Genomic DNA, 16,206 nt, shown 5'->3' with positions numbered 1-16,206 from the left:
TTGAAGAGATCTATAAATCCAACCTTAGGTAGAGTTTATGTCGATCCCTGTTCTTGTTTTTTGTTTTAAGTATCGATCCAACCCGTTTTTAATCCAACCTTTTAATGTTACTATATATTCATAATGACGTATAGTGCACTAGCTATGAGGTGGTAAACCTTAGAAAGTAAAGTGACTAATATTAATTGTTGATAAATAAAATAATAGTTGATATTATATACACATGTATAACAACAAATCATGAGAAGTTAAAACATGAATTTTTATTTTTTTCACTTTAAATGAGTCAAATTCATATGTTTCGATGCCCTGTTTTGTTAGATTTCTGTGTTCTTTCTATATGTTTCGCTCTTGCTTTGTTCAAGTTTCCACATATTGTACTTGAGTTGGTTCTATTATGAAATATTATTTGGTTAATCATAAAAATTAAGAGTGAAATATGATAATATAATCAAGGTTGAAAAGTCAGTAATAAAAGAGAAATATATGTGTGATTATAAAATAGAAATATGATAATATCATTGAATTCTAATTAAGATAGCCTTGATAAAGAGAAAATGGCTTCAATGGTTAAGTCTAAAATAAGGCTTAAAAAAAATCTATTAATCTAAATAGTTGCTCCTCATAGATTTCTATGAACGCATAGTCTCACTTAGTTCAAAGCTGATTTCAAATTTTTTAGTTATCCACCAACAAAATAATTCTTAAACTTGCACACTAAATTGTTGATATTATTTGTTGGGGGAGATGTTAAAGAGTGTATCTGGGACAATGGTTAAGAAAACTAATATAGTAATGTTGTATTCTTAAGTGGTGAAAAGTTGCATATTCAACTTTTTAAAAGTGAAAAATTTGTTATTAATGAAAAGTTTATATATTTTATTTTCTTAGAATGACCCTTGTTTGTTTACTTCATACAAAATGTTACCCAGCTGATACTGTTCCAGGCGGCATAATGCTTAGCAAGAAGGGAAGATAAGTAACGATGACTCAATGGTGTTAAAGTTTAAGGGAGATCAATGCTTTTAGGGGAGGTGAGTGTAATATACCTCAACTAAGATGTTATTTTATACATATCATACAACAATGGTATCTCGTTTAGTGTTCAAATAGAACTATTTCCAGTAGAGAGAACTTATGAAAAATCTCAAATTTCATAAATATTTTCTTTCAGTTTCCTTTATTTTCCCTCACTTTCCAACCCAGCTCAAACTAAATTATTTATTTATCATATAAATGGGCATCATTATTCGCAAAAATACAGACTACAGATAGATGTATAATTTTAAAATTGTCCTCTCAATTCCCATTGACTACAAAGCATGTAATTGATCTAATTTTCTGATAATATACCTTAAATAGTACAAAGTTTGGGCTTCATGAATCAGCAAGTTCAATAAGTTCAGTGACCACGTTTGGCTCTGCAAGGGTACTTGTATCTCCAAGTTCATCTAGCTGCCTAGAAGCAATTTTTCTAAGAATTCTTCTCATTATCTTTCCGCTCCTTGTTTTTGGGAGGCCAGGTGCCCAATGGATTTTGTCAGGTGCTGCAAAGGCTCCTATCTGAAATGTTAAACAAAAATTGTGAAAATAAGTTATAAAATGAAGTCATACAATTTGATCTATATAATAGATGACCAATCAGGTATTCAGGTCATCACCAGACTTTGTAGGAAGAGGTTAATTTTTTCTTTTTTTTTTAAACAAAGCATCAATGTTTGTTCCGAAAAATAATATCACTCGACATGGATTTACATGATGATCACGATTGCCGAGAAATTGTAATGTAGAATCTGTTTTGCTGGAGCACAGACTTGTTATCTCGGGTACCATTGGTTCCACATATTATTCAAGGAACTAACAACCTTGATTAAAAGTTCAGAACATATTTTCAGTTATTCTCCATGAAGTGGTCAAATTACCGAGAATGTGTTAAATACTATGGATGGCAATGGGTATCCTTTAGACAGGGTACCATAGTGCCCATCCCCGTACCTGCGTTTTAAAAAAATCCCCATACTCGAGCCCATACCCTCGTGGGCAATAAGATTGGTGCCCGTCCCCATACCCGATGGGTATCTAAGTACCCGTACCCGAACTCATTACCCGCACTTTCACAACAAAAAGATAATAAATAATAAAAAATATCTTAAAATACAATATGAAATATTATAAATCAACATATCAAATATCACACATCATATTATTTAGCCAAATAAAAGCATTTAAAATATAAAAAATAAGTGCATATTACAATAAATATCAAATACTTTAGATTAATTAACTAAATTTAATATAAATAAAATTATTGGTATAGTATATATAATGTGCGGGCAGGGGGCGGGGTGGGTGCTAGAATGCCCGTACCCGCACCCATACCCGTTCAAATTTGTGGGTAATTACCCGTGCCCATGCCCATACCCAACAATGTGGGTATTTACTCGCCCATCATGGGTATTTTTTGCGGGTGCCCACTGGGCTTGGGTCCAATTGCCATCCCTATAAATACTCCCTCCGTCCCTAATTATAGGGCCCTTTTGAAAAAATAACGGGAATTAAGATGGTGGATATTTATATTAAATATGTTTGTAATTAGTATTGTTTTTACAATTTTATCCTTTAAGAGAGAAATGATTTATGTTTTCAACATGTTATTTATTGTTGATTGAAGAAAAAGATGTATAATTAATAGGGGCATGTATGTAAAGAAATAATTAATGTAGTTGGAAATAACAAAGGGGTCTTATAAAAAGGGACAATTTTTTTCTTTTCAAAAAGGTCTTATAATTAGGGACGGAGGTAGTAATTAACAACGGTAGTAGTTCAATAGGGCCTAAATTTGTTCTATCAGGATGCAACCTCTTGACATAAGTCATTACTCAGGCGATTATTGATTGACCATAGAGTCTAGAATAACATTTAATTCTGCATATGTTTGGAAAATGTACAGTAGGAGGCTTTAATGGATCAAGAATAGACCTGCTTTCGAACTGTGAGTACAAGGTCCTTCCGCAGTTCTTCACTGTATGGAACACCATCCACAAGAGTAACAAAGGCATATATACTCTGTCCTTTAACCTACATTAGTTATGGTAGTTGATTCAGATTTCATATAGACAGCAATACTATGTTGATGCTATACAGAAACTACTTAAATTCTTTAATACACAAAATCACACTTGATCTTGACCATACGTGTGGGAGAACATTATAAAGTCTTACCTCGTGCTCCACGCCTACAACGGCTGCTTCGGCACATTTTGGGTGTGAAACTAGAGCTGATTCCACTTCAGCTGTGCCAATACGATGCCCACTGCGTTAAACAAGACTATCAGATTTAAACATCATAAGAGAACTACACGTCTATTCAATTCAAATATACATGCTTGCACCTATAAAGAATGAAATTGCAGGGATGACAAATAACTAGAGAGACCTTATGAAATTTAAAGAATACCTGACATTGATGACATCGTCAACTCTTCCGGTAAGCCAATAGTATCCATCTTTATCCCTGAAACAAAGTCAAGTGCGGACAACATAATTATCCCAGACATTTTTACAACTACTTTCTGGTGTTTCCTGTATTTGAAGCACAAGACTGCAAAAATATAATTTACACAGCCTAGACACAAATTCAAAGATATTAATGCAAGACTCTTAGAAAGTATATTATGAGCATCAAATATTAGGAAGACTAACCTGCTACAGCCATCACCACTGAAATAGTAGCCAGCAAAGGGCTTGAAATATGTTGTTTCGTATCGTTCATGATCACCATACAAAGTTCTGAATGCCCCTGGCCATGATTTCTTAATACACAAATAACCACTGCACTCACCTTCGATCTCAACACCATTCTCATCCACTATTACAGGCTGAAGTAACAATAAAATTTATCAGAGAAGTTAGCATAGTGAACTGTAGTAAAAAAGAGGGGAAGAAATCACCATATATTATAAAAAAAAAGGGCAACCCGGTGCACTAGAGCTCCCGCATATGCAGGGTCCGGGAAGGGGTCCCACCATTTGGTGTATTGTACACAGCCTTACCCTGTTTTACACAAGAGGCTGTTTCCAGGACTTGAACCTGTGACCTTTCAGTCACATGACAACAACTTTACCAGTTGCGCCAAGGTTACCCCTCAAATCACCATATATTATAAAATGAACAAATAAGGTTTGCTCAACAGACCTGAACTCCAAAGAAAGGGCAAGTAGCAGAACCAGGTTTCTGGGGCCAAGCACCAGGCAGTGGAGTTATCTGCAGGCGACAGTGAAGAATTTCAGTCCAAAAGACAAAGATGCACACAGTTGTGTGTGCGCGCAAGGTAAAACTTTTATACAAAGCCCAGCTCTCTATTACCCACTTCAACTATGCATATTCGGTACTGTTACTAATGGAATGAACCTAAATTACATGTTCAGTGTCTGACATGAGAATCATATTGAACGAAGATAACGATCAGAAGTTAAAATACCATGAAACCACCAGTTTCTGTTTGCCACCAAGTGTCAGAGATAGGGCATCTTGAATCTCCAATTACATTGTAAAACCATCTGAAAGAGAATGATCAAAGTATGCATCAGAATGTTATTTCATACGGGAAGTTAAGCTGTAATTACCTAGAAAAAACACAGATACTAACCTCCATGCACTTGGATTTATAGGCTCCCCTACACTTCCCAAGACTCGTAAAGATTTCCTCGAGTAGCGGGTAACATGCTGCATGAATAGCCATGTTTAGCAAACGAATAACTACTAAATAAAACTAGAACAAATGGAACTCTAAACACCTGCATTGGACAGAGTTCCTTCGTTCTATGCAATTGATGTATATAAAACAAAAATTATATCCTCTAAGACATGCAAAGATATCAATCTCATATGAGGATGCATTCAACCTTTTTTAGATGAATAATTGGATAATTAAGATTGACCTCGGTGAACTTGAAATAAAAATAAAAATATTCGCAGGCATGTGTTTATTCACAACGGAATACGTGGAAGCAGTAACAAGAGAGGTTCTTGACGAAGAGGCAAGGCATGCATATATGTGGGGTGGAACAGAAGAGGCAAGAATGTCTAATCCTGTTTGACATTGTATACATTCTTTTGTGATGTTTTACTTTAATTTTTTCCGCTAAGATTCTAATGACAAAGTAGTTAGCCTAAACTTGTATGCTCTTCTAACCACCATTCAATGAAATATGAAACACTAAAAATATCAATGTTATAAAAAAAAAAAAAAAAAAAGCCTCTACTAAGGAGATGCGACAAAAATGTTATACCAATTTTACCCATTAACATTGAATATTTTTTTCCTCATTTTCTGTTTTTTCTGTTACTTTCCAGGATGAGTATTCAAATAAGAATACAAATATTCATGAAGTATCATACTGTCATTTATCAAGAATATCAGCTTCACCCTTTCAGGATAACGGAAATCTTCCAACCTTCCACACAGACAAGAACTCTACAAAACATTGTCCAACTCTTACATAATAATATATATGTTATATGCAAAGGCAAATTTAATGCCTAATAATGAGTTTATGGTCCAAAATTCAAGTAATAAAAATACATATCTGATGTTAATATAATATATCTGGAAAAGAGAAGGAAATGGGTAATTCGAAAGGTGATGACATTTCTAAGAAAACGTCATGCTTCTAAAATACAATAACAGTTCACTTCTTTAAAATTGCAACAAAATTTTAAAGTTTCTCCATGTGCAGAACCTTTTGCTCACCATCACAAATGATTTTTCAGGGAGGTATAGAGTAGGCATAGAGGTATCTTACCTCGTCACCATCACGCATGAGGGACCGCACCAATGTAGGAGCAGTGTAGAATATTGATACTTTATATTTGTCAACAATGTTCCAACTACGCCCAGCATCAGGATAATTGGGAGCCTGCATTCATGGTATCAGATTTAGAACAAAGTATTTCTTTGCAATTCCCAAGTGTTTTATCCATTAACTCAAAATGCTAAATTACTAATAGAATGACGTTGGTGGAAATTACTGTATGTTTTATTCAAAAATCCCATAATATAAATCTTTGTAAAATATGTTGCCAAGTCAAACTTTTTCTATCTACAAAGCTCTGCTTGAGGGAATCAAAATCACATGATGTAAGTAGCCATAACCTAGACAACCAATAGACCTGGCATAAATTGTTGACCAGTTGCAAATGGGGGCCTTGAAATTCTTTACATCACCTATTCCACAGCCCGTTGATATATAAAGTAAATCACTTTAAAGGGCATTTTGCTGTGTAAGAGTGTATCAGTCTAATAGTACCCAAATTCTGCCGTATCCTAAGTTCCTAACAAGTTGCAACTTTAGATAAGCCCGAGTGGCTAGTTGATAAAATATTGAGTAACAACTCATTTTCTTTTTGGCTTTCACTAACGATTCTTTGAGCCCACGTGATAAAATTTTCTTTATGAAAATTTAATATCATTTCTCACAACTCTACAAATTGGTAAAACTCGTTCTTTTTCTTTATGAATTACAAACCAACAAGAATCAACAATAATAGTGTTTTTCACACTATGTGGAGTCAGTTACATGGATCAAACAATGTCATCATGACAAAAACCAAGATTTCAGGAAGGCCATTTAGATTAAAGTCATTTTTTTACCAGTTTTACCAAGTGTTTTTCTTGGTCTTCCTCTACCTCTAATAACATAATCCAGTTGATCGAGTATCCTGTATATGGCTTCCATTGATCTTCTTATTACATAGCCAAACTATTTTTTAGTATTTATATTCTAGAGTTGAATTATTTTGTTTGGCTACACCAATAAAAAGTTTCTTCGGTTCATCTTATCTAGTCATATCATGCATATAAATGATTGCACTATGTTCGTATCGAAATTTATTACCCCTTCATACAGAACAACAGTTGCACCATTGAGTATGGGTCCATAAGTGACATAGCTGTGCCCGGTAATCCAACCACAATCAGCTGTACACCTGTAATCAGGGAATAAGGGAGTTAAATAAGACTATCCAGTTTTCATTAAAAACATTTCAAAGATAAAAAATGATGTAATATAAGCTTTCAAGAATACCAGTAGATGTCAGATGGCTTGTAGTCAAATGCATACTTAAATGTTGTTGCAGTGTATACCATATAACCACCAGTGGTATGGACGACGCCCTTTTAGAAACATATATTAGATATTAGAAAGCGGAAACCTTGAGTCATAAAAAGAAGAAAAAGGGAACATTACAGCAATAACAGCACACATATACCTTAGGTTTTCCGGTACTTCCACTAGTATAGAGTAGAAAAAGTGGATCCTCTGCATCAAGCCACTCCACTGGACAAGTAGTTGGACAGTGAGGAATAACATCCTGCAACACCGGCAATAAAAGGAGCAAAAAAGAGAGGAAAAAAACTGTGAGCTTTTATAATTATAGAAGTCAAAACCATGAACACTCAAAACATATCCGGCATCCGTAAACAGAATTTCAAATTTCGAGTAAACTTATCATCAGAAATAAATTCATCTGAATTATTTTTACTAACAAGTATATGATCAGTGATCACATATAGGATGCAGCAACTAGGAGTTTTGCAGAAATATAGAAGAGAGAACTCATTTACCAATTACAACTAGTACATATAGATAACCATGTCGGAAAAAACTTTTATTGACTAACCTGCCACCATATATCTCGCCCTTTCGTCCATTTAGTTTCCTCCCTCTTCAATGCTAATTTGTTGTCATAAGTTACGCATACATCTGCTTAGACATGCACAAAGTGAAAAGGAAAAGGTCAAATAAGATAATGAAGGTAACATGAGGTATTCTGAATGAAACTGGTTACATCATACACTTCTGCACAAACATTACAGGTATCAAGTGATTCTATTGTTCACTTCAGTTGCGAACGTCTGTTACATGGTGAGAGAAGTCTAAAAAGTTGGACAAATACTAGCTAAGGAAGAAGGTTGATCACATACAAGCCAACCCTTTATTAGTCAATATCAATCAACTAATGAAGTAGGTAAAAAATATTACAATTATATTTGCCATTTTCTAAAGGCTTGGTTTCATCCAACAACATTTTCTTAAACTATCAATCAAATTACTGATGTAGAGGTCCTAAAAGCCTGGCTGTTAAGGGGCAGGAGCCTCTGCTTTAGATGATAGTTATGTGTCTCACACCAAGCTGATATGGGACTCATGATCCTCTACATCAAATACTTAATATCTCGCTAAAAAAAAAAGGAAGAAAAATGAATGAAAATACACCCAGAAGAGAACTAAGAAGTTCACTGATAAGCTTCTTAATTAAGTAAAAAGGAAATACTCATTTTATTCAATGAAAGTGATTGACCAATCTTCCTACTAGCAAGCTAAAATTACTCTCTGTCACTTACCATTTTCTATGAAAAGGTGCACCATATTAGCTATCCTGGTCTCTCTCTAATGTGTTAGGGTATGCATCCACTCATGTTTGAATTGTAATACATGATACAAAACTACCTAGTTAACTGAAGATAAGAGATTATAGTGCGGGAACTATAAACAAATAAATGACACTCTCACCTATAGAAACCCCATTTTGAGTTGAATCATTGATGGCAGTATCAACTATGTCTTTCAGATAGATAACTTTAGAGCCCCTTTTAACAGCATTGCAAGTAATTACAACTTTTGGCTTACAATCAATGATTCTCTGCGAAAGAGATTCTGAAGAAAACCCTGCAAATACAACCTACAGAAATAAAAAAAGCTAACAGTATTAACTCAATTGGGAAGTCAAACAAATCAAACAATGTGATAACTTTGAAATCATCAGTAAACAAGAAATAACTTGACAAGGACAAAAAAGTTTTAGTGTGATACCGAATGAACAGCACCAATGCGGGCACAAGCAAGCATTGTGATAGGAAGCTCCATAAGCATGGGCAAATAAATAATCACAGCATCTCCCTTTTTCACACCAATATCTTTCAGGTAGTTTGCAACCTGAAATGAAAAAAAAAATACATCTCCAATCATTTAAAAAAACATTCAAGGACTAAAACTTGAGTCTCACAATGAGTCTCAAACTTGAGTCTCAAACTTAAGTAACCTGGTAGCTCAACTAGTATGAACTGACGGTTAAATGAGTTAAAGGACCAGGTTCAAAACCTAGTAAAGTATTAATAACTACCCCCTTTGTCTCACAATGAGTCTCACTTTAGCAAAGAAAATTTGTTTTGAAATGAATGTCGTTTTCACTTTTCAATGTAAATTTTTTTCTCTTCAAATTTTGAGGTCTAATTAATACTATGTACGTTACTTCCAAAACATTATATTTCACTTTGCATATATAATGGTTGGGAACACACTAGTCGATAAGATTGATTTAGTATTTGTGTCATGTCTTTTGACAACTTTATTGCATGTGTGCAAAAACAGATGGAGCAATACACTAACATTTGTCTATCCAAAGTAAACATACCTGGCAAACTTGATGTAGAAGCTGAGTGTATGTTAAAGTAGCATCAACACCAAGTTCATTCCCTTCCCAATAAAAGGCCACTTTGTCACCTAGTCCAGCTTCAACATTTCTATCCAAACAATTATAACAAATGTTGGTGATCCCACCCTTAAACCACTGAAACAATGCAACAAAAGGTTCAACTTTTGATCAAACACTCCATACAAAAATCTAGATCCAAATGGCACAATTAAGTAAGTTAAATAATCACCTCAATGTTAACATTTCCTTTTCTAACATCAAAATTCTCATGACAAACTTGATCACCCCATTTTTGTTTCCAATAGAATTCTGATGCAATTTCAGACCAAAATCCAGCAGGATCCTCAATGGATCTCTTATACATCTTCAAATACTAACAGATCACAATATAAAAACCCACTAATCAAAATTCAAATTTTTTCATAAAAAAACAATTTTTACCTAACATGGTCAAAATCAAACAAAACCCAGAAAGAAAGAAAAAACCTGTTCTGGAGATTTAACATTTGCTTGATTAGCAAAATCTTGGCTTGGAACAACAAAATCATTTTCTTCAGTAGCAAGAGATTCACCAAGAATAACAGCATTCAAACGAGGAATGCGACCAGCACCAGATGGAAGAATCTTCATTGATTCTAAATGGCGTAAGTAATTATTTGTTCTGTGATTCGTAGACATCAAATTCTTATGATTCCTTCTTCTTCTACTGCTACTATTGATGTTGTTGCAGAACAGAGAAGAAACAGAGGAAGAACAAAAAGGGTTCTTGTTCTTGTTCTTCTGAGTTACACACAGAATTGGATCCAATACACCTTGTGATGATAACATTCTGCCATAGTTATGAACAATATGTATATAAATAAAATTAATAAAAAATGAATTGTTTGTTAAGAAATCAAATGAATGAGGAAAGATAATAATAAATTAATAGTATTGTATTCGGTTAAGTTACAGCATCACATACATCATCATAGAAATGGAAATTAATACCAAGTGATAACTGATAAAAGTGAGGGTAGCTGTGTGTCCATCACGTTAAATATATTTTAATTCTGAAACCTTCACACAAATTGCAGTTTAATTGATAATGTCGATATTGTTAAATTAGATATTGTTATTTGAGATCAGATTTTGTACTAGTGTGTTATTAGATTTTATAGTTGTATATGTGAGTTTTAGAAGGTGCCGAACCGCTAACCATTTTATCTTAAAAAAATACTGATCGTTGGATGTAGTTATTATTTTTGTTTATTGTATTATATGTAAAGGTTTGGGGTTCGAACCCCATACATCGCTCAATAAAATTTTAGATTGTTTCTTTTCTCACCTTATGAGGTTCTCACGCATCATATGCAATTCAGATTTTAAAATCCGAATAGGGCGCACAAAGAACTTATCAGATGAGAAAAAGTAATGACCTTAATCTCATGTCGTGCACGAGATGAATATTATGGGTCCGTTCAAATCTTCTTTATGTACAAAATCCTGGAATGGTTAAACCTTTGCACTTGTTCAAGGAACCGAATTACTTACCATTTCAATCAATCTATTGTTGGTTGTTGAATATATGATTATTATCTTTCTCAAGTTTTTTATTATGAGTAATATTACTCTCATGACGGAATATAAATAAAAATGTAAATGTATATAGTCCAAATTTATTCAAAATGCATATTGAACAAAACAAATTTGAAATCTATGCACAAACCGTTTGTTGAACGTTTGTACACATCCTTCAATTAATAATGTCGATATTGTTAAGTTAGATGTTTTTATTTGAGTTTGAATCCGAATTTTATTTTGTATTGTGTATGTGAGTTTTAGAAGATGCCGACCATTTTGTCTTAAAAAAATATACAGTTAGTCGTTGGATGTGGTTATTTGTTTTGTTTATTGTATTATATATGTATGAAATTTCCACCGTATAGTTAATGTCATGCACAAGATGAATTTTTCGGCATCATTTGAATTTTCTTCATATACAAAATTCATAAATTGGATAAATTTATGCACTTGTTCAAGGAATCGAAAATTATTTACCGTCTGAATCAATTAATTATTGGTGGTTGAATGTGATTTTTTTTTTTTATCTATTTCAAGTTTTTTATTAAAATATTACTCTTATGATGGAATATAAACAAAAATGTAAATGTATTTGATCCAAATTTAATCAAAATTCATATTGAACCTACTCTTAATGACTGAATATAAACAAAACTGTAAATGTATTTGGTCCAGATATAATCCAAATACATTTTGAACCATATTTTAAAATTTTCGTTTTAGTCCCTCTAAAATTTTCCTTCAACTTTTAGTCCCTATAAAATTTTCTATCACTACTTTTTTAAAGTTAATTTTAGTATTTTTGAATGAAATTGTGTAGAAATGTGTAGAATATTGTTAAAATATTTCCCAAAAAAAAAAAAAGAATTTTTTAACTAAACATAAATTTAATATGAATTTTTAACCATAAAAAATATAAAAATTCATGTTCTGTTAAAAAATTCTAAATTTTTTTGGGAGAAATTCTTATAATATTATGAATTGTTCTGCAAAATTTTATTCAAAAATATGAATTCTACATATGATTTTATTATAAAGGAGGGACCAAAAGTGAAGATTGAAAATTTTTAAGGGACTAAAAGTTGAAGGAAAATTTTAGAGGGACTAAAACGAAAAGTTGGTATATTTATAGCGACCAAAATCATATTTAACCCTTTTTTTTTTGTCTAGTAGCCTAATGGCTAGAGCTCACACAATTAATTATGGAGAAGTGGAGTGTCTGAGATTCGAACCCCTGCCCGTGCATAAATTATGCAATGTCCATACCAACAGAGTTAAGCTCACGGGGACCATTATATATATATATAGGTTAGATACACATTTTAAACGTGAAAAGGTAAAGCGTCTGAAATTAGAACCCCAACCCTTACATATAATATTAGAACTTGAAAGCAAGAGATCCAACAGGAATATTATTTAATTATATTTAGAAATAATATAGTTCAAAATCCCGCAATATCTCTATCAACTGAGTTAAACTTACGTGTAATTTTTTTCTTGTTCTTATATTTATAACCTGAAGAAGAAGTATTTCACCAAAAAAGAAAAAAGAATCAGTGAAAGTACACATACATACTAAGACCACCCCCAATGGGGGTTATTGAAAGCAAAATTCAATAGTTGAAACCATTGGAGAAGAGGTATTGAAAATGAGGTGGATGAAAGAGATGATGAACTATTTCAACATGTTGAAATTCTGAACCGGATGCCACGCGTCGCATTTTCGTTGGTCACGCTAAGCGCGTGTAAGGCAGCGTCGATAGGGCGCGTCAGCGGCAGGGTACGCGGAGAGAGAAGAGAGTTTGGATAAAAAGTGTGACACGTGGTGCAATCTGATTGGCTGACTGGATTTTTATCTTCTTAATAATTTGGACTCAATTATTTCATTGCAAATGATTTTTTTTTCGCACCAAAATTCGTAATTTTTTTTCTCTATAAATAGAGACTTGGAACATTTGATTTGGACACAGAAAAAAAAATCATATTTTTCACTCTCTTAATCTTATAATTAGCATTTCTTTTGAAGTTTTAGTCTTTGTTTAGTGAAATGGATCCCAATAATAATCAATTTAACACCCAAAATTCTTCTGATTACCCATTTAGCTATCAAAATTCCAACAATTATCAACACCCAAATCAATTTCCCAACCAACATCTTCAAAACCCAAATCAATTTCCCAACCAAAATCCTCAAAATCCAAATCAATTTCCCAATCAACATTCTCAAAACATGTCTAATTTTGGTTTTGCATCAAATTTCAATCATCCATCCTCTTTTCCAAACAACTTTAATCCATATCAGAGATCTATGATGGAATATCCATCTCAAACACCACCATTTAGGTAATTATAAAAACAAAAATATAAAATTAAATAAGAATAAGAAATAAAAGGTGGTGGGGTAGGGTGTTGAATGAAAAAATCATTGGAGATGTAAAAATTGAATGAGTGTTAAATTATGAGAGAGAAAATAATGTGGAGTGTTGGGAATTGAAAAAATAGATGTTGAAAGGCATTGAAATTTTTTTGCCATTGTACATGGTCTGACAAAAGATCAAAGGCTGCATGAGAGAGATATTGGGTAGGTCAAATGATTAGGTGGAGAAATCAAAGAATTGGACGGTAGTTTGTTAAAGTAGAAGAATTGGTAGTTTGTTGTTGTGATTTCATGTTGTGATGGAAAATCCTAACAAAGCTTGTAAAAGTGGATGGCGACAATTGTTTCAACAACAAAAATATGGATGATTATTTTATCAAAAAATGAAAAGAAAAAGGGAATATCTTTTTGAGTAGAAAGCAACTAGTATTCAAAAGAAGAGAAATGGTATTTTAACAACCATTTTATGACAACTTTATCTCTTACACTCACATTTTTTTTTATTTTTTCTCTCTATTGCTTTGGTTTCCGTGTCACTATCTACTTTTTTTTTATAGATTAGTGGTTGTCACAAAAGTTGTCATTGAATTGGTTGTTCAAATAACACACCTTTTAAAAGAATAAGACAGCGTTGAGCACACGAGGTTAACCTTTTTTTTTTACAAAAATACTAGTAATTTTTTATTGCAAAAAGAGTCATGAAGCAAAGATAACGTGGTCTTTTGTTTTATTTAAAGCCATCGTTTAAAGGAATCTAAATGACTAATGCGATGTCATCATAAGTTTATCTCAATCATGAGAGACATTTTAGTAATCATTTAGATTTTTTTTTTAAGGATAGTAGTCCCTTAGATATAATGCTACGATATAAGGATTGATATTCAAATTTATTTACTATAAAAAGTAAATTTTTACCTACTAAATTACTTGACCTACTTGTTAATACTATAAGTATGAAAAATAAAAAAATGAAAAGTTTGAAATCTTTGACTAATCAAAAAAGGAATACTATAAAAGAAATAAAAACTTACACTGAATTTGAATTGGATGCTCAATTTCCTCAAAGAATTTGAATCAGAATGAGGTAGCACTTACTAGTAATTTCCGAGAGCTTTGGTTTGACATTTTCAATGGTATATAAATAGGTCTCTTTTTGGACAATGATTAGAGAGCAACTTTGGATTTGGACGATGTTTGAGTTTGTTGTTTTTGATTGGATTGAGGTAGCACCATGCCGGCGGGTTAGTTTGGTTGCTTTTGGTTTGACATCTGTATCATGTCATATTAATCTTAATTTTTTAATATTTTTAACTTCTAATAGATTTTTGAATTGAAGTTAATCTTATTTTAGATGTGTCAATCATTTTACGGACACCTCTTACCATCGATATTTAAACTTCACTTCTCTATGTTGCGATCCTACTTCTTTCGTTAGACCCGAATAATTTTTGGTTAGTTTTTACTTCCTACATTGTAGCATCGTTTAAGATTTTTACATGCATATTTAAAAGAGTATTGATATTTTGACAACCATTTTGGTATAACCTTTGAGACAATTGTATCAAAATTGTTGTACAAATATCATTTTTCTATTTAAAAATACAATAAAGTTTTCAAAAGTGAAATTAAATAGATCAATGAGTTTGAATTAAGGGTTAAAGGAGTTGAAGGTTCAAACTTAAATATTTGGTATAGTGCTAAAAATGTATGTCTTGATCTCAAAGTTTCGGGTTCGAGCCCTACTATATATTCGGAGGGAACCAAATGTAAATATGCTACAGCTAGGGGTGGACAAAAAAACATGAACCGAATTGAACCGCGCAAAAAATAACCGAACCATTATAATGGTTCACGAACCGAACCGAACCGTTAATTTATTAACAGTTCTTGAACCATAACCGAACCATCTTGAACCGAACCAAACCAAACCACCTGAACTGTTTTTTTTTTTTTTTAAGGAAACCACTTGAACTCTTTGTTGGATCTTTCCAAAAAAAACAACTTATTTAAAATAGCTTATTATAAAAAGCTTATTTTAAAAAACAACTTATTCAAAAGAGCTTATTTTATGAAAACAACTTATTTTAAAAAAATAGCTTATTTGAAAAACAACTTATTCAAAACATCTAATTTTATGCAAAATAGTTTATTTTAAAAAACAACTTATTCAAAAAAGCTTATTTTATGCAAAACACCTTATTTTAAAAAACAGCTTATTTAAAAAAAACAACTTATTTTAAAAAAACAGCTTATTCAAAACAACTTATTTAAAAAAAACAACTTATTCAAAACATGTTTAGAATAAAATAAGTTGTTTGAATAAGTTGTTTTTTAAAATAAGGTGTTTTGCATAAAATAAGCTATTTTTTAAAATAAGTTGTTTTGCATAAAATAAGTTGTTTTGAATAAGTTTTTTTTGCATAAAATAAGTTGTTTTGATTAAGTTGTTTTTAAAAAGAGATCGTATCAAGCTATTTTTAATAAAATAAGCTTTTTAGAATAAGCTGTTTTTCATAAAATAAGCTGTTTTGAATAAGCTATTTTCAAAAATAAGTTTTTTTCATAAAATAAGTTGTTTTTTAAAATAAGGTGTTTTGCATAAAATAAACTGTTTTGAATAAGTTGTTTTTCATAAAATAAGTTGTTTATCAAATAAGCTGTTTTGAATAAGTTGTTTCTTAAAATAAGGTGTTTTCATAAAATAAGCGGTTTTGAGTAAACTATTTTTTAAAAAGAGATCGTAATAAATTGTTTTTCATAAAATAAGTTTT

The 16,206-nt window shown here is 32.0% G+C and overlaps 1 protein-coding gene across 1 annotated transcript; it reads right to left on the bottom strand.

The window, feature by feature from the left end:
* Positions 1 to 1,046: 1,046 nt before the first annotated feature.
* Positions 1,047 to 10,611, bottom strand: LOC11437257 (acetyl-coenzyme A synthetase, chloroplastic/glyoxysomal). Its single transcript, XM_024770689.2, has 19 exons — positions 10,460 to 10,611; positions 9,982 to 10,324; positions 9,725 to 9,868; positions 9,475 to 9,630; positions 8,874 to 8,996; positions 8,574 to 8,742; positions 7,681 to 7,763; positions 7,270 to 7,371; positions 7,086 to 7,174; positions 6,897 to 6,987; positions 5,805 to 5,918; positions 4,649 to 4,725; positions 4,481 to 4,559; positions 4,195 to 4,263; positions 3,703 to 3,878; positions 3,458 to 3,514; positions 3,223 to 3,313; positions 2,980 to 3,078; positions 1,047 to 1,563 (listed from the first exon to the last, which is right to left on the bottom strand). The coding sequence occupies exons 1-19, from the start codon at positions 10,465 to 10,467 to the stop codon at positions 1,378 to 1,380; spliced, it is 2,256 nt and encodes a 751-aa protein (XP_024626457.1). The 5' UTR covers positions 10,468 to 10,611; the 3' UTR covers positions 1,047 to 1,377.
* Positions 10,612 to 16,206: the final 5,595 nt, after the last annotated feature.

This window comes from Medicago truncatula, chromosome 7 (assembly GCF_003473485.1).
Source record: "Medicago truncatula cultivar Jemalong A17 chromosome 7, MtrunA17r5.0-ANR, whole genome shotgun sequence".
NCBI classification, from domain to species: domain Eukaryota; kingdom Viridiplantae; phylum Streptophyta; class Magnoliopsida; order Fabales; family Fabaceae; genus Medicago; species Medicago truncatula.
Note: the sequence above shows the minus strand (reverse complement) of the source record. Positions and strands in the feature narration are given on the sequence as shown.

Coding starts and splice junctions, on each gene's coding strand:
- LOC11437257 (XM_024770689.2), bottom strand. Junction 8,997..9,474: donor TTCTACATCAAGTTTGCCAG/GTATGTTTACTT, acceptor TTTTCATTTCAG/GTTGCAAACTACCTGAAAGA. Junction 7,372..7,680: donor GGCGAGATATATGGTGGCAG/GTTAGTCAATAA, acceptor CCGGTGTTGCAG/GATGTTATTCCTCACTGTCC.